Here is a 25,787-nt window from a genome sequence, read left to right as displayed (position 1 = left end):
TTAACTTCAGTACTGTGAGGTTTCTGTATTTTAAAAGATTAAGTAAATAAGAAGTGATGTTTGGGGCATGGCCTTTTGACTCCATAATCATCAAACCAAAGTAGCATATGCCATTGGAATAAACAAAGAAATGAACTTTGACTGGCCTTTGGAGGATGCACTTTCTGATTTGCTTTATTAATGGAGACAGTAAAACTGAAGCTTAATATGAAATACCATGAGTAATAAGCATGAAATATGTGTACTGCAGTGCAAATCTGTTCCCCAAATATTCTCATTTCAGGGGAGAATTCTTTTGGCACAATGCCTGGGCTGCTGGCCACAGCCTGCTTGGCTGCCTTGTCCTGTGCCTAGCCTCTGTAGCAGCTGGTGCTGCTCTCAAGCACTGCATTAAGCTCCTGCTCCCACAGCTTATTATAGGTTTAATTTTTTTCTTAGAAAAATATGTTTCTAAATTTAGTTTAGGACATCAAGCCAGTTGTTGAATCACAAACATGTTCCTGCTACCAAACATAAGCAGTCTGTGCATTCACTTGTACATGTATTTTCTGTGGGCAGAACTGCTTTTTCTAATTGAGGAATACTTCTGAAACCATTGTACAAATTATGTTTGGAATTTAGGAGTAATTTATGTCTCTCTAAAATCTCCTAAATCTTACTAATTCAATAACCAAAACCAGAATTTGCCTCTCTTGAAAAATAACATTTTGCTCATGTCACTGGCTTTGCATTGATGTCATTAAACTGGCCCAAACTCTGTGTGATAATGGGGATTTACTCATCAGAAACATTATTCCCTCCTGTGCTCTGGGCAGGAGGGTGTGTGCAATGAAGTCATTAGCTAAACACAGGAAAAGAAATACATACTTGTATCTATGATAGAAACATCTGACAGGCAAGAAAATGCTTCACATTTAATATCTTCTTGCCATATGAAAGGAAGGGATAAGTAAAAAGGTTCTCTATTCCTGGCTTTTAAGGCTGGAGCAGGAAGAACAGAAGTCTTGACTCTAAACCCTCCATCTTCAGACTTGAATAGAGAACTCTTATATCTACATGTCCACTGGCCTTTCCTTTTCTGCCTCCTTGACATAAAATGGATGTTAAAGACATCTGGAAGAAAGCTGTTCCCAACCATATCCATTTTCATTCCACCTATGGTAGGAAGGGGGATAAGATTGCTCCAAAGTTCCTGTCCAAGAAACAGCACAGTATTCCATTTTTGAGCCTTCAAATTTATCAACCTCCAGAACAGAAAACTTACATTGACATCAATTTTACTTCACATTTCAAGATCTTATTGCAGCTCAGGGTGCCTTAAAGTATATTCTGAAATCAGCACCTTGAAATTCAACTACACATGCTCAGCACAAAGAGCCTGGAAAAATACAGCATTTTCTAATTTAATGATCTCTGTGTTGAGGTGAAAAATTAGCTGTTCACCTTAGGGCCTTACTGAAAATCCAAGGCATGAAATTATTTGCAATTGCATGACTTGCACATTATTCCTTTCCATCACATGTAGCAAATTTAATGTAGGTTGGTCTGGAGTGTGGAGGGAGGGGGGCTGCCCTGTGATACTTGGCATCCTCTCCAGCTGCATCTGCTAATGACAGAGCCCTATCCAGCACTGCTGAAACCAGGAATTTTGCCACTGACTTGAAAGGCAGCAGGATTTAAAATTACAATGCATACCACTTATTTTCTTCCCCTTGACAATATGGCCAGTGCATTCTGGGTAGGAAGTTAAGCTTCCCCATACTTGTACATAATTTGATCTCCTGACAATAATCCACATGCAGCTAAACGGTGCCTGCATAACATTTTTTGCCTCAGAGGTTAAGGCATATCATTTGGAACAGCAAAAAGAAACCAAAGACCAACCTAGAAGTAAAATAATCGCCAGGTGGGGAAATGATGGAAGTGAACAAGGCCTGAAATGCAAACTGGAGTGTGGGTATCCAAGGACATTACATTCATCTTAGTGATCATTTTGAATGCAGATAAAAAAGGATAAAGTACTGAACTACTGAAGTCATTCTCATCCCTATTAAATACCAAATCACAAAGAGATGTCTGAGCACAAAAAGCTATTACTAATAAAGCTTCTGTAGTGTAAGAGGCGTTGAGCTCTTTGCAAGTTAAGTGACATTTGCCTCTTATGGATTTTGGGATTCTGATTTCTATTTGTTTGCTTTATGTTAAGTGAACCATCTGCTTCCTTTTGCTCTTTTCTAAGACTCCAGAAGCCTTCCATTCTGAAGCAAAAATCACTTTGAGCTGGAATTTTTCAGGTCTTATGTAAATGCACGGCAGAGGTAGGATATGGCCCTATCCCTCTGCACAGCTGCCACTCGGATGAAGCGCCTTTTTTCTTCCATCCTCTAGAGCAAATTAGGCTCTGTGAAACCCAAAAGGAAAGGAACTCCTGATGCTTTCCCCTCCACCTTTTACAAGGATGTGCAGCTGACGTGCTCTTCCTGCATGCTGAATAGCTGTGACAAGGACTCCATCACCCTGACACAAAACCACTTCTTTGTGCTCCCTCTGCATTTGCAGCTTTCTGCCACAGCAGCACTGCCTCGGCAGGGCATCCTCCAGCATCAGCTGGGAGAGATTTCTGCATAACTCCCTTTTCTGTAACTAATGTTGTCTAAATCTGCCCCTTACAATATATTGTGGTATATTGCCACCATACAATATAAATAACAGAATCTAGAGAACAATTTTAAAAAGTACAATTTTTTCCTCCCTCCTGGGAGCTGTATTGATCAGGAAAGAGAACAACACACAATCAAGGACACAAATGTATATCTTTCTTCCTTCTTTCCTGCTCTCTGAAGGGTAATACATGAGAAAAACTCCTCAGTGTCAAGATTTAGAAGCTGGGCTTTAATTGCAAAATTCTCTCTGTCCTCCAAATATGAAGGTTTAAAAGTCTCTTACCCGTCAGTGCTGAAAGCCAGACACAGTGATCTTGCATTAGAGGTCCATGCCCTCACTGCAATTTAGATTTTTAATTCGTTTCTACCAGAGCAGTTTCACAATTACTTGTAATTTGTCCACCAGTAATTTCCTTCCTTCTTAATCAAAACACAAACTGCTCCTGGTCTGCAGTAGCCAGATATCATTTTTGTTAATAAAATGGTGCTTGAAGAGTCTTTCTTTATGTCAGCCCCCCTATTACATGCAGAAAAACAGCACCAGAAATTGCATGGAGGCAGATCAGTAACATCTTCTCACAAACCTAAATTTTTTTTTTAAAAATTAGGAATTTGATATAAATAAAGGACACACCATAGCAGTGATTTCCTAATGGCACTACACGTGCACTTTTATTAATATTCAGATGTATTGCATTAGCACAGAAACTTCATCCACTTCTGCAACCAGCACTTGTACCAATCTGCTGTATTCAGGTTGCTGCTATGACAACTATCCGGAGTCAAATGTTAGGTCAGCTCCCAGCATATGTGTCTAGGCCATAATTCATTTGTCAGAAACCTAATAGCCACCTGTTCCTACTCCTCTAACAGATAAAAGCAATATTATTGAAATTACTAAATGTTACAATATCCTTAACAGCCTATTCACTGAAAACTTTAGATATTCCTTGCTTTTATCCCCCAAAACACAAACAGCTGAGAAGGATGTGTTTGAAGTGCCTATTTGCAAACTTACCACAAAATTACAGAATAAGCTGAGTTTCAAGGAACCCATCAGGATCATTGAGTTCAACTCCTGGCCCTGCACAGTCTCTAAGAGTCCAAGAGTCTCACCACATACCTGAGAGCATTGTCCAAACACTTCTTGAACTCTGTCAGGCTTGGTGCTGAGACCATTTCCCTGGGGAGCCTGTTCCAGTGCCCAAACACCCTCTGGGTGAAGAATCTTTTTCTAATTTCCAACCTAAACATCCCCTGACACAGCTTCAGGCCATTCCCTCTGGTCCTGCCACTGATCACCACAGAGAACAAATCAGTGCCTGCCCCTCCTCTTGCTCTTGTAGAGAAGTTCTAACTGCAGTGAGGTCTCCCTTCAGTCTCCTCTTTCAGGCTGAACAGACCAAGTAACCTCAGCTGCTCCTCATATAGTTTGGGATCATTAAATTATCTCTTCCTCCACCACAATGATTACTGATATTTAATTTGTCTGGTTACAAGTCACAGCATAGAAAAAAATACAGCTGTCATCCCGATGAGAGGGTTTTTTTTAAAAATGCATTCAGTGTTTATCACAAAGAACTGTTTCATGGCATCATAGTCCATAATGTGAACATAGACTTGTCCTTGTTAACTTGAAAAGCTCAAATAAACAAAGACTTTTTTTTTTTTTTTTTTTTTTTTAACTGAGGCCAGCACATCAAGCGAGTTGTATTGTGAGGACAACATCTTTAACAGACTATAAAGTTGTCTGACTAGTGCTATTTCCGTGTAGTCTCTGGAATGAAAGGAAAATGTGCCTTTAAAGTTCATAATTTTTGAAAAATGAAATCAGCATAATTTTTCCTTATCAAGCATATTCTATGAAATATTAACAGACAAGCATTCTGTGAAGACACTACAAATTTAAAGAGCACCAGCTCTGACTGAGAAATGCCTTCCTTTTTTAGGATGGGAAATATGTAAGATAACAATAACTTTCATTTTCCTCTGAGCTTAAGTTTTTCTTGGGCTCAACTTGTCATTTGCTATGTATCTGCAATTGAATCACACATCGCATGTCCAATTACTTGGGGCATGAGGATGAAAGAAGTGTATGTAGCTCCCTCCTTTGGCTGATCAAAAAACTGTGCATGCTATTGCAGCTTTTCCATGACATTAGTCACTGAAGTGGAGTCAAATGGCTAAAATGACATGGATTGGATCCAGGAGAGCATCAAGGCCACTGCCTTTGCAGTCATATGTGACCACTATTCTATCTGCAAATATAACAATGTATTCTCAAAGGTCCAGATTCCTAACTGGTACAAATCAACATGTTGTGAATGAAGCAACATCAATTTTCTAAATGATCTGGCTAACTATACATGACGTGTCCATAAAAAGGTTCATATACTTCTACAGTCATATTACTCTACAATTCAGTTCTTTTCCTGCTTCCCCATATTTTTCCTCCCTCCTCATTCCCAAGTGCTGACATTTTGTCTTGATAGCCCAAAACTACTTATTTCAATTAGAGAAAAATGCTCATTCATACATTTTGCAACATGACAGCACGCAAAAAGTATAACTTCTAAACAAAAAAACAACTTAACAAAATGCAGCTGATACAAAAAACTACTTGTGTTCAAATGAAGGAGATGGCATTTTTTCTTACTATTTTTTCCACAGATAGATTCCAGCAGTTTATCTTCTTTAGAGAAAATAAAGAGGCAGGCCCTCTTGCATACTGTATATAAATTACTATTCACTCTTACATCTTCCCTTGAAGACTTTTCATTGTGTTTTGGTTTTTGTTCTTTGGGTTTTTTTAATTTCAGCCAGAACAGTGGCAACACTAATCCACCTCCACTTTCTCCAGTCCCACAGCCCAGTCCTGCTCCACACCGTTTCGTGCTGAGGTTTTACAAAAGTACAGCACACACATATCTGTTTGGAAGAAGCAAACACTAACAATGGTTCAGCTCTTAGAACAAAACTTCCATTTTTGTGATCAGCAACAAATTGAGCCACATGACCAAGGTTTCTGGAGTGCATAAAGCAGGCATCCTACTCCTCTGCTCACTGCCCAGGACATAATGACAGGATGGCTTTTCCCAGATTTTTATATTTGTTTAATCATTCTTCTTTTGCCCAACCAAGATGCAATTTAGTTGGTAAAGTGAAGGTCATGGCAAAAGAAGAATGGTTATATTGTTCACCATATGCAATGAATACAAGTGAAAAGGGCTGTATTTAGCTCTACTTATTTGGTTTCATGACTCCCTTGTTCATTGCAGTTCAGAACCTCCACCTAATGCAACTGCTTCAGACCAAATATTGCTAGGGATGTAATAAGGATCTTGAAGGATTATCCCAGGAGAATATCCAGAGTAGCACAGAAAATCTTAAGGATTCAGATAATGCCTCTTCTATCTCTAACTGAAGCAAATAATGTAAGATTGATTCAATTATTGTTTCTGCATCTTTCATCAACTGTGATCAAAAATGTTCCTCTTTTTCAGTATCCAGACTTAACAGAGGTGATTTGTAGAATGACACAAAAGCTCTTCATTGCCTCTATACCATCTTCCTGATCTGGACTGTGAAAGGTCAACCAAATTTAGCCCGGTGTCACAAGCATTTCACTGTTCAGCAGTGCTACCAGTAAACCTAGACAATTTCAACATATAAATCTATAAAAAGTGTGCAACAGAATAAATTCTTTTTGGTACTGGGAAGAATTTAAAAGTGGAAGTGACAGGACTCTTCAGTTGGGTAATAGGTATCAAATATATAGCTTCTCAACGCTAAAGCTGCTGGCCAACCAAACAGTGCTTGATCTCAAGATAATGAAAATGCACTGGAGCTTAAGAGAGCCCTTGAGTAACATCTAACATGCTCAGACAGCCAAAGCATTACAGTCTGAGCTACCACAGCCTAGTAAATACATTGATGTTTTTTAAAGAGAAGTCTCACAAACTGACAATGCTTTCATTGTTGCAGTTGGGAAATTATTGTTGCAGTATTGGGAAATTACTAGTTTCCTGAAAGACAAGAAAGCATTTATTTTTCCATTAAGAAATAAAGTCCTGGCATGAAAAAAAAAAAGCAATGTTGAAAATAAGTCAGTGATGCCAGATTTCAGATGCCAGTGAAACCAGATTTCATTAACTTATTTTTGAGATTAGATTTTTGCTGGCAGAATTTTTCACCCTTGAGTTAGGAAATACAAAGCTCATATAGGTGTAAATTAGGACACAGGTTGAAGGATGGTTTCTTCCTTACTCAGACTTAACTTTATCACTCTTAACACTGTCCCCAGATCAGGGCTATATTAACCACTGCAGCTATTAGAAATACTTCTGGAAAGTAATCCATAAGACAAAGTATTTGTGTGTGTAGAGATACATACACACAAGGAGAGGTTTCTTCTGAAGAGAAAACAAATGCGTGCATGGGACTGTAAGTATATAAAGCCAGTCCTTCACATTTAATACTTGTGAAAGAAACAGAAAATACTCATGAGCATGGCCTACACTATCTGTTAAAAAGAAATGAGTTCTTATAATGTCCCTAGTTTTGACTTTTAAGCTAATTCTTTCTGCTGAGCAATAATTGAGATGGTTTTTCATCAGATCACTACTAAAATTAACACTGTAGGCAAAAAACCCATTTAATTTGGAAATTAATGTAATTTTAACAAATAGAGACTTCCATAAGGGACATACATGCAAGATACTCAGAACTTCCTGCTCAAGACCTGTGTTGTGTCAGGGAGAGAAGGAAAGCTGGAGAAGAAATGGAAAGGGCATAAACAAGACAAGAAAAGGAGTTCAGGAGGCTGCAAGGTTTTACCTTAGCTTCAGGAATATTACCCATAAACCATGAATTAATTAAGAACACTCACTGTGTTCTTAATTAATTCATGGTTTATGGGTAATATTCTGAAAAAGGTGGTGGTGGGTTACAAATTTCAGAATTACAGAACCACAGAATCAAATAGGTTAGAAGAACCCTCTCTCTGATATCATTGTGTCCAACCTACCCCAAGAACATCACCACATGAATTAGACCATGGCACTGAGTGCACATCTCACTTTGAGGCAGATCACCTGTCTGGAACACAAAAGGCAGAACTTCACTGTACTGTATGAAAGAATAAAGTAGCCTTAATGTAATGCTTCCATTCAGCTCTGAGGGGAAGAGCTGAATGAGTGCTCTTTCCAGATCCTCTTGACAATCTACTTTCCAGGACTGTCTAATGCTTGTCTTCAATTCAAAAATCTCAATATATCATTTATGAAGTGGTACTTTTCATCATCAAAATCTTATTTATCTTATTTCCCCTTTCCCTCTCCCAAATTTTTACTGGCATCCTCAAAGCCCTTCTGAAAACAAGGGTTTTTTTTGTTTGTTTGTTTTTTTTTTAAGAGCTACAGAATAACAAAGCAACATGATGAACTGAACTTTTCCAATCTTTCTCTATTTAAGAAAAAAAGCTACTGAAAATATAACATTTTAGAATATGTAAGAAAAGTGAAGGAAATTTAATAGTAAGTTAAGAGGAAAAAAATAGGAAGACAAGCTAAATAGAACCCTTTTACCTATTAGTCACACTCTCTGCATGTGAGGATACAGATCCAGTTCTCATCTCAGCAGATGAACTGAGCAGACTATTGTCCATTAAAGACCACACTCAGAAATACTCTGGAATGCTGTGCTCTCAGTCTACTTCATTAATTTCCCATCCTCGGAATAAATAATTAAATTTCAGTGGAACTGGGGCTGAACCCAAGGTTTTCTACTTCTGTAATGACTTATCTATTCCGTCCTGAAGGGTAAAGTTCTCACTAAATTTTATGAAGCTACCTAACACACACTGCTATATTTTCTTTCCAGCATGTTCAGCATATCTGCTCAGCATATCTGTCCTGAATTCACAAGTAGTTTTGCAAGCATCAAAGTTACACCAGCTCAGATAATTTACTGCTTGCTGAATCAAATGGCTGGTGCTATTTGCAATTCCACTGTGTTCCCAGAACTCACTGGCAAAAAGGGGGAAGAGCTGAAGGAAGCAGAAACAAACACCCACTGTTCATAGGCAGCTTTGCTACTTTAACATCACAGTTGCAATTAAGGTGATCAGTTGGGAGATATTCTGACTACAGATTTTTAATTCTGTAATGAAAAGATATGCCTCTCCCTCCAAAGAGGTTATCAAGTCCTTCTGTGATAGTAATACTACAAATAAAAGTAAAAGAATCGTATCAATATGGTTTTTTTTAGTTGTGACTATCATTTAAATACTGATTTTTGTTTCAACAGATCTCTGGCTCCCTGAAGAACATTATGGGATTCTCACGCAAATCACTTGAAAACTCTGCCTCACCCTGGCTGGACCAAGGAATTGAGCCATTAGTTTTGTGCAATGAAAGTAACTGGTGTTTGTGCAAGTCATTTCTATTTCCCCTTGGGCTAAGAGCACATTGACTTGTAGATTTTCTTTTTATTATTACTGAAAAATCCGAGAGAAAATGAGAGAACATAAAACCTGCACAATCTGAATGAGCACTGCTTCTAAACTAAGTTTTATTTAGTATTACAGTGCTTTGACATCTCATGTGATTTATAACTCTTAAGAAAAATGCAGCACAATAATGAATATACTAGCAAAAATATCACAGCAAAAAGAAATAGCAACATACACTCTCAGATCCTAAACTATCAATTTTGTAAGTACAGCAGTAGTAACCCTTTATACAGTTAGGGCATGACCTGAAAGAACTCAATGGACTATGCACAAAAGGAAAATGTTCTTTTAAAAAAATGTTCTAGCCCACAAAATAAAAACTCATCTGCTATGACAGAAGCACATTTTGGAACACATGAGATATCACTAAGATTTTCACTTTGTTCCAATCATGAAGAAAAATAAAGCGTAATAGTCTTTCTAATAAGAATGCTAGACATTCAGTATATCTCTGGAGTGAGTAAATAATCAAAGCCTGGAATGAGCTACTAGTTGGATTTTAAAAAAAAACTAAAATAAAACATGCAATTTCCAGAAAATAAAAGGTAATAAAATTGTACCATGCACTACAAAGGTGAATAATCACACAAGAAAAAACATATGAGCTTTAAAAACTCACTAATAAGTTAATTGACAGCATTTTGTTATACACATAGTAACTTCTCTGTTTCAGGCAAATAGGTATTTTCAGTCAGTAACAATATTTCACCTTATATTTAAAATGCATACACTTTTTGAAAGAGAGTATGTGCACAAATAAATACACTGATTCATGGACGCATGCACCATTTCTGTTATTTATGTACATTATATCCACTCTATGTTCTGTTCTTTTTAATTCTATTATAGGGATTACATATTATGCTCTGGAAATCTACAGCCACCAAAAAGTAAATATATAGCTTTATCCAGCTGGACATTACAAATATATTAGACACCCTGACACAGCTTATGTAAATATAGACAAAGACATGCTTGTGTATTCATTAAAAAAAGCTATTGTATTTTAACCTTGCTAGCAAGAAGCATATAAGGCACTGCACCACCCTTCTGCATGGCACCCTATGTAAATGAGTCCAGTGCATTTATAAATATGGATGTGGCAGACCCCCAAAGAACACAGTACCTGCTGTCTATCCAACCGCATCCTTTTTGCAGCATTTCTGCTTTCACTCTCACAGGCGGAAGCCAGGATACTCTCTGCAACTGCTGAAGTAAGGTGTGAGGGAATAGGTCGTGACTATGAAAGAGAAAAAGAAACACAGAAATTATTCCTAGCGTAATCCACAACATCCTTTTTCAAAGCACACCATACCATCACCTAGGCAGGAAAGTCCGCTCATTGAAATGCAGTTTATACCAACAAAACAGGGAAATGGAACTTGCAAAGATGAAAAATGAAACTAGTTAGATGTTAAAGCTGCAGCTGATCCACAGATCCACGAGAAGCCCTTTCCCCCCACAGCTCTATTGTCCACTGTGTTTAGTCTGGCTCATTAAGCTGTACTTTGAACAGACAGTGGCATATTCTCTGCGTTCCAGCAGCACCCTGGCCGTCTGATTCTTGTTAAGAAAACTGAAAGGCTTTTTATCCTGTGCAGCATGTGACAGAGATGAGTAGTGTTTTTTTTATAGTCATAAAAAAAAAAAAACAAGAAAAACCCAAAAAACAAAACCAAACAAAACAAAAAAATATCCAAGTGATAGGGTTGAAACATCACTCAAAACCTAACAGATTGTCAGAACATTTCAGAGCAGCCTCAATCTGTAGTATATGAATATTTGCATTCCTTGCTGCAACATGACTGATGTGATTAAAACGACTTAAAAAAAAAAATCTGTTTTTCTTTCGATAATGCCAGCCTTCTGACACTCCAGATATTTTGTTGTTCAACTAGATATGGTTCATTTTTCCAATTCAAAACCTGTCATTACTAATTTCATAGCATTTACACATTTAAGGTTAAAGGTGCAGTGAATTCCCCCCAAAAAAGGGAATGATAGAATCTTTTTAGCATCATTGTTGATTATGAACTCCAGTATGATCTTGCCTACCATTTCATTAGGAAGAATATTTACCCAGCTTTTTTTTCCTGATTACATACAAAACAATCTTCCTGAAAGATGAAGCTCATAATAATCTTCTTCATTAATATACAAAGACATATCAGAATTACCAAGAAAATAAACAAAGTGGGGATAATAACAGAGATACTTATGCACGTATTACAGAGACTGCAATTTACTGAGCCCAGTTCTGAACTTCCACAAATTTTCAAATCTTCATTGAACTCAAATTTACATTTTCTATATAAATTTTTACCTGCTGAGGCTATGGCCATGTGTGAGAGGGTTTGGGTGTGTTTTTTTGCTTAATGGTTTTTTTTTGGTTGGTTGGTTTTTTTGGTGTTTTTTGGTTGGTTGGATGTAGGTTTTTTAATTTGTTTGTTTTGTTATTCATATTGAAGAGTTTTACTTTCTTACTCCCAAAACCATGGTTATGAACCTGCTATGAAATGTCAAGTAATTTGGGAAAAAATTTTTGAAGTTACTCCCATTCAATTCCTAGACAACAACCTTAAAACAGGTTAATTGTATAGGCTCAACTGATTTTATGGTTTTAATAACATTCCAGAAACTGAAGAGCCAGCCATTATCAGTATTAGATTTTTACTTCTAAAAATTAAAGTCCATTTATTGACTTTGGATATGTTCTGCAGAATGCCAATTTTTAATGTGACACTCTACTATCTCTAAAGGATGTGACCACAGTCTGTCTGGGATTGGAAGATGAACAAGCTTTCAGAAATAGACAGGGATTTATGGATCTTCCTCACTAGTGCAATAGCCTTATTTCTCTCCACTTACATGAGAACAAGCTCTCTGGCATCAGCATAGCAGCCCTGCAAGAAAGGCTGCAATACTGCAATAAATTATACTTGATTTGACAGAACAGAGTATTGAACTTTCCAGTTTGGAAATAATTCAATCTAAGAGATGAGGGACACTGAAGTAACCCCCAGTGTCATGTCAGAGGTTAACATTACATGCTGTACAGGCAGACACCCTACTCAGAGCTCCAGAGAACAAAGTAAGTCTTTGCAGAAGGTTTTCATTGAAAAAGCATTATATTTAATAAACTGCCTCCCTGGAATGGTGATGTTACTCTGAACTTGTTACTGCATTCCACTAGATCCCTTTCTTTATTTGCTATCCAAGTACCACTGTACATGCTGCTGGTTTGTGTATGTTCAAGGTGCACTGACTCTGTTGGCTGCATGGAAGTCTTACTGTGGTCCTGTAACAGTGATGTTCACACAATGATATTCTTGAAAAATGGTGAGCAAACACCTGGATAATTCCTCTAGCTCAGGTCTTTACCTAAACCTGTAACTATACCTACACATCAGTGGTTTTTTAGAAGGTGATATATGAGCCAAAAAACCTAATGTTCTGACCAAAAGTAAATTGAACACCAGTTCTCTCAGTTTGTTTATTTATGGGAGAGAATAAGTTTATTGAAGTGTTTCATAAAAAAAAAATAAAGTGTTATTTTAAAAATCAAGCAGTTTTCTTTGAAAAGGAATGTAGTGGTCATGTGCTCTCTATTGAAATATTGAACTCAAGTTAGCCCCTGCAAAAAAGAGGAAATCTCTGGGTACTGAAGTATCTTCCTCTTGAAATACGTGTTAACCCATAATTTCTCTCAATCATCACTGCAGCTGGCTGTTGATATGTTCATGTCAAGAACTACCTAGAGTGAACTTTAGGGAAAATGTGATGAATACATGGCCCAGTCACCTGGGGAGTAAAGTACTCTAACAAAGCACAGGAGAAAAATCATCTGCTCAGGGTTCAGGCTCCATCAACAATTCTCTAGTATGGCATTGACTGAGAAGATGAGCACAGTCCTCTGTCACCAGGAGCAGAGCTGTTAAAAAGGAGATTTTTCTGCTTCACAAAATTCCCTATCCGTAAAGTCTCAAAAAGATCAATTTTGAAAAGCCTCACCTAAGAGGAAAAATTACTTTGAAATAACCACTTCAAAAAATTGTTTTTAAATAAACTGAATTAATATCTCCATCTTCTAAGCTCAGAAGTCCTTTTCGGGCTTAGTCAACTTCCTTTTCCTCTCTACTTCTGATTATTCATGATCTCTCTCATAACTACAGCTGTAAAACCAATTCTGTAAGAAGCTCAAACATCCCTGTTGCATTCTGAACATCTCTCAATTCCCAAGCTGAGGGTGAGATTCAAATGCCTTGGAAAACATGGCAAAAGTGGTATCATTCAGTTTTGCAGAAGGAAGCCTGCAGATCTCAGCCAAAAGGACATTTTGCAGGTTCCCAGGCTGCCCTCTGCAGAGCTGAGAGCTGAGTGCTGGTTCCTACATGTTTGGAACTACAGCAGGAAATGTGGGAGCCAAGGAGAACTTTTTCCAAGGGCTCCCAGGCTGCCCCCACAATTCCTGGATGCACAATCTGCCCACTGAACTAGCAGAAAACCAGGTTTCATTTCATGTCAAAATAGAAAACCCTTGACAAACTAACATTTCTTAAAGTAGAAAAAAAAAAGGCATTGCCAAAAAATTCCCAACCAGCTTTAGCTGGTTTGGAATGTGCTTAGCGTTGTTTGAGGCATAACCTTCACAGCCCCAGTCTGGTATTTCTCTCACTGCACAGTGATGTAAAGCAGGAAATAACTATACTGGAACTACCCATGTGTAAAACAAAAGAAAAGAAGAAATACTGTAAATTAATCTACCAGAAGTAGCAAATCACAAGGCACATTTTTGACATTTTGAACAAAGGACAGATAGAAAAGACGTGAAAATTTTATAGTAACTCACAGGTGAAGAGATGTATAAAACTTAGAAGGAATCTGGTGAACAGTGTAATAGAGACCTTCAGAGAAGACTGTCTCTCCATCACACAAAAGCAGTACAAGAATTGCTTTGTATTTACTTGGAAGCATGGTACTGCTCGTGACTGCTCTGAAGGAAAAGTCACATTTTGAACACACATCCGGTTTTGGTTTTTTACATCTCCTCAGCTGACACACAACTAACATCCAGCCTCTAACACAATGTAGGTGAAGAGCATTCTGATAAGTGATGTAAGGAAAAGCTGCTAGATTGCATATGCACACAGATGCCTTTGTTTATAGCAGTTTCTGAAGTGACTGACATTTAGGAAGTGGTTGAAATTCCCTCAGTAACCCATGGGAGATGACCAGCCACCTTCAGTCCTCCCATATTTGAAACTATTTTAAGACCACCACAGAGCCTGTAGATGACAACAATGACAACAAAGCAGCATGCATGCTTGACCACCTTGTTGGATATGCACTTTTACATGCATTTATGGGAAATAATTTTTGTTCAAATTGGTTTGAACTTTTCATACACGCATCCCTTTTTCTTTCTGAAGAGTTTATAAATCATTGGCAGATATACTACTTTTGCAAGCTGCCTAATGGAAAATCAAATTAGTCAGTACTTCTTTCTAGTCTAATAAGTGCTGTTTTGCCTTAAATTATGTTAAACCTAATGAAGAACTTTCATGACTTTGATGCTCCTTAGATCTGGGTATCAACAATCAAAGCATCTTACAACAAGCCTTTCTGGAGTTACAGAGTAGCCCTGCAAGGTTGCTGATTTTTAGTAGTTGAAATCAGAAATCCTTGACCCAGTTCATCTAGAAATTAGCTCACTTGGTGTAATTGCTGACTCTTTAAGAAAGAAGAGACTAGCATGTTCAATATGCTGTAAAATATCCATTTTCACTATAACAACTGTATGCAGCATCATGTTTAAAGTGAGGTACCTTTGCCATATCTTCATGTGAAACACCAAATATCTTTTCTGGCATAGTCAAATAATTCCTGTATTTCTACACAGAATCTAAAAAAATTTCTATGTTTTAGTTTCTTATGTCATTTTTTGGCATAAATTTACCAATTATTGATATACTAGATAACTGATTGTATTTCAGTCTAAACCACTAGCAGCAGTATACTCACTAAAAAGAATTTTGCAATTTACTGTGCATGCTGTCCATCCATGGTTAGAGATCCATTGTCTCTAAAGTTACTATCTTGGCATGTTTTTGAGATCCAGTATAAATAAAAGCCAAAGCTGTCGTACAAGAGTTTGGTCTACATACTTTCACACCTTACATTGGTCTGGCTCAGTTCTGAAAAAATATAGCTACCTGTTTAGTCAGAAAATGGGCACACATGTACACCTGCTGAAATGCCAAACACCATAAGCTGATGTGTGCATAAATACTACCTTCTAGTTTAGGCAAATTAACACTGAAAATTACATCTTTCAGTACAACACAGTTGGAAACACATAAACATGCAAGCTACTTCATTTTGTTCATAGACACAATATAATAATACTACCTCTAATATAAATCATAGAAGCATAGAATCATTTAGGTTGGAAAAGACCTGTAAGATTATTGAGTTCAACCATTAAAACAACACTCCCAACTCCACCATGTCCCCACGTGCTGCATCCACCCTTCTTTTAAACACCTCCAGGGACAGCAACTCCACCACTTCCCTGGATAATCCATTCCAATGCTTCACCTTCGAATAAAGGAATTTTTCCCAACAGCCAATCTAAATCTGCCCTGGCACAATATGAGCCCATTTCCCCTACTCCTATTGCTTGCTACTTGAGAGATTAATATAAATGTGAGAACAAGAAAGTATTTTAGCTATTACTCAAACTTGGAAAAAGAAAATGTTTAAAATTTTCCAAAGTGATTTGGCATCCAAAATTGATGACGAATGCCTAAGATGCCTCACTGAACGTAACTGAATTTTTCCAAGGGTACTACTAAGTACTTCTTTCCATATTGGACTCCCAAAAAATTAGATACTCCCTAGTGCTCTCCTGACTGTCAGCTTTTTCCTCAGGTATTGCAAGACCAATTCATTTCCAAAATTAAATACTGCAAATATGCCACAATTCTTTCATAATAAATTATTAAGATCTAACACCGTGTCCTAAAATGCCCACCATATTTGTAACAGTGTGTAATGTGTAAATAGCACTTTTTCATAGAAAACATGAAAAATAGAGTACAAGACAGGGGAGACATGATCTTCAAATAAGAGTTTTTAATTAGAACAATGCAGTGAAATGTATAACAGAACTGTCCTGCACCTCCCAATAGCAAAGGACTCAGAAACCCTTCTAAAGAGCATTTTTTAATTTAAAGACTAAATGAAGTACAGTACTGCAGTATGTTAGATGTACTTTTATGGTGGTCACAAACTGGAAGAAGGTAGATTTAAATTAGATATTGGGAAGAAATTCCTTACTGGGAGAGGGGTGAGGCACTGGATTGCCTAGAAAAGCTGTGGATGCTCCATTCCTGGAAGTGTTCAAGGCCAGGTTGGGTGGGGCTTTGAGCAACCTCCTCTAGTGAAAGAAAGGTGTCCCTGCCTGTGGAAGAGAGGCTGGAGCTAGATGAATTGTAAAGTCACTTCCAACCCAAACCATTTTGTGATTCTATGATTCTATTAATTGTTAGTACAGAATAGTGGAATATGAAAAACTGGACTGGCATTTTAATGCCTGTAGCCCTGCATTTCAATTTGCTTTGATATATTTGGCTTGGTCTCACGGTTTTGTGATAAACACCCAATTGTAACACCTACTAGAGGATTCAATGAAATAGCTACAAATATTTCCTTAAATGGCAGAAGAGGCTTTTTGAAACATCTAGTGATGTTCAAATCCCTTTTTAAAGTTTTCAGCTTTGAAATACATTGAATTGAAACATTGCAGCTTGATTATGATGGCACCTAAATAAATCCAAGTATATCTTAACATATCCATATTTCTGTCTAAAAGTTTAGCACATTACTCTTTCCAATCAAGCACCATGCTGCTGCTGCTGCTGCTATGCCTACACATGGGACCAAGTCTGGCTCTGCTATTTGAGCAATTTCAGCAGGGCAAGTGGAAATTTTAAACTAATTATGTGAACAACAGCAAGAATATCCATCTGATTTTATTTACAGAAAAATGAAGTATTTCGTCAAAAGTAGTCATCCAGGCTTCTTTTTTGTTTCATTGTTGACTCATAAGACAGCTGGGGATGAACCTCTCTAGACTGGTTCATCTAAGTGCTTCACTGACTGCTGAAGCAGCCAAAGTCACCTAATTTCTCTAACAAACCTAGGCACAATTATCTCTATCTAAGATTTATCTGGTATTTTGCAGTGACAGAGAACGCCAAGAATCATCCTGCTGACCAAACTCCTTCAGAGTCACGTGGGGATTGTATTGAACACTCACTAATGGCACTTTACTAGCAAAACTCCAGAGAAATTTTAGGAAAATGGAGTATGATTTAACATTATTTACTGATTCCCCTAAAATAATACACTGAATTGGCTTCCTATCCTTAAAGTGGCACAGGCCAGTTAATCAAGTAACACTGTAGCAAGGGCTCTCAATCTAAGTCAGAATCACAGTGCCAAAAACCACTGAGATATTTACTATTTTTTTTTCTGATTTCAAGCTTACAGGTAAACAGAGTAAACATTCTTTTTAACCTATTCTTTGGTGTTTTTTTTCAATAAAAAGGGGATTCTGTTCTACATCAGAGCTTATTGCTATTTCAGAGGAGATTACTTTTATTCTAAATTCAACAAAAAATTGAAACAAATGTCAAAATTTCGTTCCTATATTTTCCTCTTTCACAGGATGTAGAAGACTAGGTCCTATCAGGTTAGTAGGTATTTTTCACTTTTACTTTTAATTCTTTTTCCAAATACCATACCTTTTTTAAAGCTAACTTCTTCACATTTTGCAAGGCTAATGGAAAAACTGTTACTTCTTCCACTGCTCATTTTTCCAAAATTGCCAATACTTTGAAAAGATTTTAAAAAGCAAAAGTTGTCTGGGGATGATTTAGGAGGAAGTTCTTACATCACACGAGTATTCACTTAACTGTTCTGTGGTGAAAAAAAAAAAAAAAAAAAGAAAAAGAAAAAAAAATAACAGCAGATCTAAGAGCCTTAGAAAAACTGATCCTAGAATATTTTTTCAAGGCTATATGAGATCTAATGGTAAAAGTCAAATTTTATAAGAGAGTACCTTTGGCCTATTTCAACCAAGTTGCCCATCAGACATAAATAAGTTAGCCACTATCAAAAAAGGGTGAGATGCTTAGAAAGGGAAGTGCCCAGCTGACAGAGTTTGGGGTATAATACAAAGCAACAACCCCATTAGTATTTGTAGATCTTCATGTAACTGTTATTGTGATAATTTTCTTAGTGCTTCCCAGCTTGTTAATCAATTAGATATGCATCCCTGAATCCACAGATCCTCATTTTCCTGAAAAGGCTTATGACCTTTCCGGACATAAAAGCCTGGAGGACTTAAAAACCATGTGACTGCAATGGCAGCTGGACTTTTCAGCACTAAATTCAGTAAATATTGAAAGATTCCTCTTTCTAAAACTAAAAAAGCAGAACCTAGACACCTATCCCAAGTAACTTTAATGAGGCAGATTTCAGAAAAGATCCCCCTTCTGGAAACCAGTCCCCACTGAAGTTGCTCCATCTCAGTACAGACATATGACAAGCCACTAGACACATTCAAAACACCTTGATTAACATGAGCACAGTTGCAAATTGTTGAAACACCTCCCTCAGCCAACTGGCACAACCAAGTGACAGCAGCAGTGAAAGATACAGAGCTTAGTTATTTGTTCTTGAGGCTGGCAATAGGACAGAAGGAGCTGGGAAGAGCAACACTGGGACCTGGATCAGGAACTGTCTTTGGGCGCAGTGTGACTCTTCTCCCACACATCCAAACTTGTCTTTGGACAATGAAAAGCATTTATGAGTAGGCTTTTCTCTCCAGCACAGAAGATTTTACTCTTTGATACTATTGTTTTGTATTATGGTAGTATTTAGAAGGAAGGTTTCCTTCTCCTTTAAAATAAAGAAAGGATCTCTTAGTGAACGAGAAAATCTTGTTCTTGCATTGGGATGCTCGCAGAAAAAATGGCATATCTGTGAAAAACATACTGTATGATGCAATTTCAAATTGAATGCAGTAAGACTGATCATAGGAGAACATGAAGATGGGAGGAAGCAGAGAGTAGTAAGAAAATGTAACTATTAAGACAATTGAATCTCATTTGATTTCTAGCATCTAATGTTTTTCTGGATTGTAACTAGATAAATGCATACCACATATCTTCAGCACCTGTCTACTAACCCTTTTTAATTGGCAGTTCTTTTTCACAGAGATTGGGACAAGTCTAAACAAAGGATTTGAAAAACAGTGAAACAGGCCATTTGAATATTGCAGGGAGAAAATTCCTCTTGCATACCCTATAGAGGCCACAAAACACCTAACAGGTGTATACAGGAATTCTTGTTGATATTAATCTTGAAAATGAGGAAGTAATTTTTTCTTTTGTTTTTGGGCAAATGAAGAGAAAAAGAAATAATTTCTTTAAGAATATAAAAAAATTTTAATTTCTCAAAGCAATACAGCACATTGCAGGCAGAAGCACAACCTAGAAATCCCATCCGAAAGCCAGTGATTTTGATATTTGACAGACTTCTCTCCCAACGAAAGATTCTGAGCAAGATTGTAGAATTTAGTAAGAGAACATTCTCAAGAGTCCATTAGCAAGAGAAAACGGGAGGAGAAAAACAATCTTAGGATTCATGAGAAAAACTGAGTGCTTTATTGAGGTATATACTTGTGTCAGAATGGAAACTGCACAACTACATCTGCACAGTCAAATGGGCAGAGCATTTCCAGTGCAGAAAGGGAGCTTCTCAAAGGCATTTTTGTAACAAGAAGCTGTGCAAGCTGCCTCAGAGTCCAGAGACAGCTATCTGTCACAAGGAGAAGAAGAATAACTATAAGTAATCTCTTAAACATAATAATACTAAGAATCATGTTAATTAACAATATGAACACTCATGAGACTGGGCCTTTTTTATTGCCTCAAAGCTAGAACTGGCCTGTTATGCAGCAAGAACTGTCATTGGGATTACAGGCAGCAAATAACTGACAGAATCAGGCTCCAGGCTTGCTTTTTCATCTTTTCCATGCAGTTTTACACTAATTTAATGTAGTTTACATTTTCTTTTCACTCTCCAGTATGACGCTGTAGATAACTGCACAGTTCCACACACAGTCTGAACTGTCATATGCTATAAAAGAGAATATTCTCTTTTTCTCATGCAACTAGATGGTCAAAATGTAGCATTTTTGAAACTGGACAAAATAAAAAACTTGTATTTAATGTGTATAGCAAAAGACATCTCCTGTGGAGGTTATTATCTAACATCCTATTTAATATAACAATGGTACTGGTCCTGCTGCTGAGTAGATCATTATTCTGGTTTGCCGTATTTCAGGGTAGCCCCTTATTCAAAATAACAACCTTGTGTCCCTTCATGATTGTTTTGAACAAATGTTATTATCCAGAAAAGGTGTTTCTTCTCAATTACCAAAATGGTAAGGATGTTTAAAACAATCAAGTAGTCAAATGCCTCTGTCCATGGTAGCATTTTTAAAAATGCCTATAATCAAGAGATGATGATACAGTAACTTAGAAATCAGAAAATAATTTAAAAACCCAAAGGGATACATACTAAATTTCAGAATTATTCAATATATATGCATAAAATGCTGCTTATTCTCTTAGGAAGTTGATGGGACCTCCTCCAGAGACTTTGGATAGTCTTTGGCTTGTATTCCTACCTGCAAACAGGGACACAGGACAGATATCCCTTCAGGCCCAAGAGGGCTGCAGTCTTTGGCATGAGTTCCAGTGCCTTGTCACTTCCATTCATGGGCAAAAAGTCAATGTTTTAGAGGATGATATGTTTGTTTAAAAAGAAATAAAGTCCATCATAAACAAAACAAAACAAAGCAAAAAAAAAAAAAAAAAAAAAAAAAGCCATCATGAAACATTCTAAAACCTTTCAGATTCAGGAAATCTTTCCGAATATAAAGATTGCCTATTTGGATCATATTCCTGATAACCTCTGCTTCTTTTCCTCTTCCAGGAAAAAATTTGATCCCTCAACCTTTATTCATATGAAAGTAACATTTGCAAATGTGCACTGAAGTCAAGCCAAGCCAGCTCTTATGGATCAGATGGTAGCCCCTTGTTCATATTGCAAAACAGTTACACAAGTCTTTCAGATGACAAAAATGAGCCAGTTTACATAACTGCTCATCAGCATGAAAAATGATAGTAATAAGGCCGTAAATTGGAACAGTGAGGAGACTTGCTACCATTGGCCAATTTTGTCAGTATTTTCAATTGAAAGTACAGCAAAATAAAATATTTGGCTTCATGAAAGCTGAAATTGATGTTGATGAATTATTGTCAGAGTGAGTAGATGCAATTTAATGCTACTTAGTATATTGTAGGAAATATTTATTTTCTATCTGTCCTTTTTTTTGTTAGGGCTCTTGCTTTGTTTTTGGTGGGGTTTTTTTTTGTTTTTTTTTTGGGGTTTTTTTTTGGTTGGTTTTGTTTCTTTGTTTGGTTGGTTTTTTTGGTTTTTTGTTGTTGTTAGCGCTAAACAATCTGCCATGTACACCACCAGTCAATCTTTGGCACTTCTGGCTGTACAGACATCCTTTATTCTACCTGTCTTTCTTCATCTGAGCTTCCATTGTTCAGAAACAGTGTTATCCCAATGTTTCAAATAATAAAACCGTGCCACTTATTAGAATCCCAAACACACACAAAAATTATTTTCAATCTTTGCTTTTGGTGTTATCAAATAGTGCTCTTACCCTACAAATAAGCTTGATATTTTGTTCTTAAACTGTCAGCTACCATCTTAAACAACATATGGTACTCATAAATATTCTGCAAAAAACTGCAGGAAAGAGAAAGACAGAGAGAAAGAGAAGAACAGTAAAATGCAATCATCTCCAATGATTTTAATGTAATCAATGGGTTTGCAGATGATTCATTAAAAAAAAAAGGTATGTTTAATCACTAAATGATATCTATTTGTAACAATGAGGTGTTTTTGTTGTCATCTTAAGGCCAGAGAGGTAGCTAAGACATTAAACACAAGGTGTGTAGCTATCTCGTTTCTTCTGACTTTCCTCCATTTTGAAAATACAAACATTTTCTAGGGATAATGAAGCTGCCAGTTAATGAGAAGACTTTATTTACCCATTTTTGTGCTACTGAGTAATATTAAAATAACAATGGCTGAAAACACTGTCAGTTGTATACCATTATAATCTTCATGAGTTTTGGTTCAATTATAACTACTAAACCATTGGGATGCTGAAATTGTAAGTTTGGCCAAACATGTTTGGTTTACAACTGTTAAACATGTTTTGCACACCCATATATCAACTGAAAGATTTCAAAGGACTAACTTTCACTGATAGGTAATTGGCTAAGGTGTACAAGAAAACACCTGAAGCCACAGCCATTGCCGCTATGAGGCTACTATACTGGGCATTTTCTTGAGGGTCAGTTTTACAGGGCTTACTGGAATCCAGCTAGCAGAGGCATTTTAGAGAAAAATCCATCTTACAGCAAGACTTTTCCAGGCAAAAATCTCTAACTGTAACTTAAAGTAAGAAATAAGTCACTATATAGTCCATAGTTCAATTTCCCTCCTTATGCCTTGCTTTGCTCTTCCTTTCCTATAGATCCATATTAGTTCATTTTGTGAACTCTACTGTCTTGTAGCACTTTTAAATCAAGGGGAATAAATTCAGGAAGAATGAAGGAGGGAAAAAGAAATCTCTGACCTGGTATTACCAAAAAAAAAAAAAAAAAAAACCCAAACAAAAATCCAAAGACGCTAAGATGAAAACAAAATAGTGCCATGGATTTACATATGGGGTTTTGATGGAAACTAGGGCTGGGTTTTAAGTCAAAACTCACCATCTCAAAACCACTTCTTTTCATCCGCCTGCAGGACTTGAGGTAAGTACGTATGCGTTTTCTGGCACGCTCTTGATACTCAGGGAATTGTCGCCTGCATGAGTCAATGATAGCCTGGATCTTTTCTTTGGGCTGCTTAGAGATTGGGACCATTCGGTCCAAGTTTTCATCTACAAACAGCCTGACAAACATCTGTTGGCAAGAGGGAGACAGAGGAGATGGGTTTGGAGGGCAGCTCTCTTCTCTTCCTAGCTTCCTGGCTTGATTACTGATAGGAAGACATTTTTTGTTTTCTATCCACTGAAGAGCTTTGTAACGGGAAGTCAGAAATATAAAGCAAACAGTTCTTTAAAGGGTTATTTGGGGTGGGGGTGGGTTGGGTTTAAAAAAATAGACAAGAAAAGAAAAGTCTATAGGATACAGAACTTGTGAGATAAACCAGAACAGACTGTGAAAATAGGCACTACTTAAGTTTCATTATTAACAATAAGCTGTGATTGCTAATCATTTTATTGAACTGACTCACATTTTTTTCTTTGTCTGAACAATTGCTTGTGTTTTCATGCATAATTATATACATTGAGAAAGCAATAGAGAACAGCTGACCACTAGAATGGTCTCCTGACAAAACTAGCTACAGCATCTTTCCATTCAATGAGTGAACATGCACATCCACACAGCCACACACATGGTCACACATGCACACATAGAGAACAAAGCTTTGTTTTCCTCACTGGTAATGATGGCACTGTGCCTCAAAATTCTAAATGAAACACAACAAATCTGTCGTCTGTTGGCAAGAGTTTAATGTGCATTAAAATAATAATTGAAATAAATCCCACAAATTAATGTGCCTTTAGTATTGTCAGACTTACCCAAAAACAACAATGCAAAAGGAATAGAAGAAGTAAACAAGGTGAGTGCTAGAGGGCTTACGTTAAAAGCTTTCAGTCGCTCAGCTTCTACCCCATCTGATTCATTAACCTTCTCAGGATCTTCTTGCTCGTCATGGTCATCCTCATCCTCATCTCCTCGATTCAGAGACAGATCTTCAGCACCTCTGCCTACACTCTCATTCTTGCCAGAGTCATAGCTTGAATAGCTATGTGCAGGGGACTGAAAACAGAGAAAAAGAATAAGCTTGTAAAAATTCTCAGCAAAAATAAGGTCTTACTTATCAAAAATGCTCGGTAAATATTTCAAGAATTCCATGAATTCTTTTTACACTTTGTTAACATAAGTGCTCTTAATCTTTCCAAGAGCAAACAATGCATAATTACATTAATTTCAGTGCTTTAAAAAAATGTGACCAACTGAAAACTGAGTAAATCTATTAACAAATTAATTACCTATAATGACTGCAGTTAACATGAAATATTCACCACACAGCCTTGTGTAAGTACTACCTACAGAAGTTTCTTATAAATACTAACTTTTTTGTATTAATCAAGATGTAAATAAGGGATAGCTGATTTGAACAAAACTCCAAAGAATTAAAATTTAAACATTTCAAGGCAAAGAGGATTCAAGTAGGAAACACTGTTATTCATCCAATGAATATTAAATATTATCCAGAGATGCAAAAATTTATTCAAAATAAGTAAATGATTATGTTCTAGTTTCATTTGCAAAACCCCAGAATGAATTAGAGATGTGTAGGTTTACATTTTGAATGCTCTCTGAGAATCATGTAGTATAACTATTTCTTCTTTGAAAATCAGCATTCAGAACTTTCCCCTGAGCAGAAATTCATTTTGTTGGATAAAACAGATGACCATTTCAATAAAGTATATCCACTTGTAGGACCAAAAAGTTTCCAATTACCGAAAGTTAAAACACTGCATTTTCCCTTGCAATATCAAGTTCTCAGTTGACTGTTCCCACTGCATGCACTTCAAACTGCAAACCATAAAAAAGGCATCAGTAACAGAAAGCCTTCCAGAACTCAACATTCTACAACATAAAACATAAAGATCAAAGCTTTTCCCCAGCCACACAAACATATCAGACAGTATCTCCACCAGAGTCATCAGATTCACATTTAGGTCAATCAGAGCAAAATTTTATTTCTATATCTTAATGCTGTAATATTTCACTATTTTTCTCTCTTGCTTCAAAGCATTCTGTAGTCTGAATCAGGTGCTACATGACAAATTTCACACACACACACTTTTTTTAGATGCCTCCTCCCTTAATGTCAGCAAAAGTCAGGAGCATAATCCTTCAAATCAAAATACATTTCAAATGGCATGCCATGAACCACATTCTGAGCTTTCTAAAATTATTTCAGAATATTTTGCCAGCCAAAGAATGAATCTGGACAGTGAGGTAGAAGGGAAAGAAAAACAAAACCATTCATCTGCAAGGTATATTTTTGGCCTTATATTCTTACTTCAGCTTATTTTTTTTTTTCCTTTTTCCGTCTTCATTTCCATCTTTGGTCCTCTGTACACCATCAGTTTTAGAGTCACCTGCCTTGCCTTTACAGCACTCATATTCCAAGCCTTCCTTTTATATATATCCTCCCAGACTATATTCTCACAGTACCTATCCCCTGGAGTTCAAGTTTTTAATCCCTAATGCGCCTAATATCAGAACTTGCAGTCTCTCTCATCCCCTTCCCTGAGTCTCTTCACTCTCTAGATCACTCTTCATTTCCTAGACCCTTACAGCAGATGTAGG

General features: G+C 36.9%; 1 protein-coding gene across 4 annotated transcripts in view; it reads right to left on the bottom strand.

Annotated features, from left to right (window-relative positions):
* The window catches only part of NOL4 (nucleolar protein 4), a 187,293-nt gene that overhangs the window by 22,962 nt on the left and 138,544 nt on the right, over window positions 1-25,787 (bottom strand). For 2 of the 4 annotated variants that reach the window (XM_041473721.1, XM_041473722.1), the window contains exons 7-9: window positions 24,042-24,221; window positions 23,106-23,297; window positions 10,301-10,414 (exon numbers count right to left, since the gene is read on the bottom strand). In XM_041473721.1, the coding sequence (XP_041329655.1) occupies window positions 10,301-10,414; window positions 23,106-23,297; window positions 24,042-24,221 (486 nt within the window). The remainder of the gene's footprint in view (window positions 1-10,300; window positions 10,415-23,105; window positions 23,298-24,041; window positions 24,222-25,787) is intronic. The other 2 variants (XM_041473723.1, XM_041473724.1) reach the window with 2 other exon arrangements.

This window comes from Pyrgilauda ruficollis, unplaced genomic scaffold (genome assembly GCF_017590135.1).
Source record: "Pyrgilauda ruficollis isolate IOZ18807 unplaced genomic scaffold, ASM1759013v1 scaffold30, whole genome shotgun sequence".
NCBI lineage: Eukaryota > Metazoa > Chordata > Aves > Passeriformes > Passeridae > Pyrgilauda > Pyrgilauda ruficollis.
This window is presented reverse-complemented; position numbering and strand designations above follow the sequence as displayed.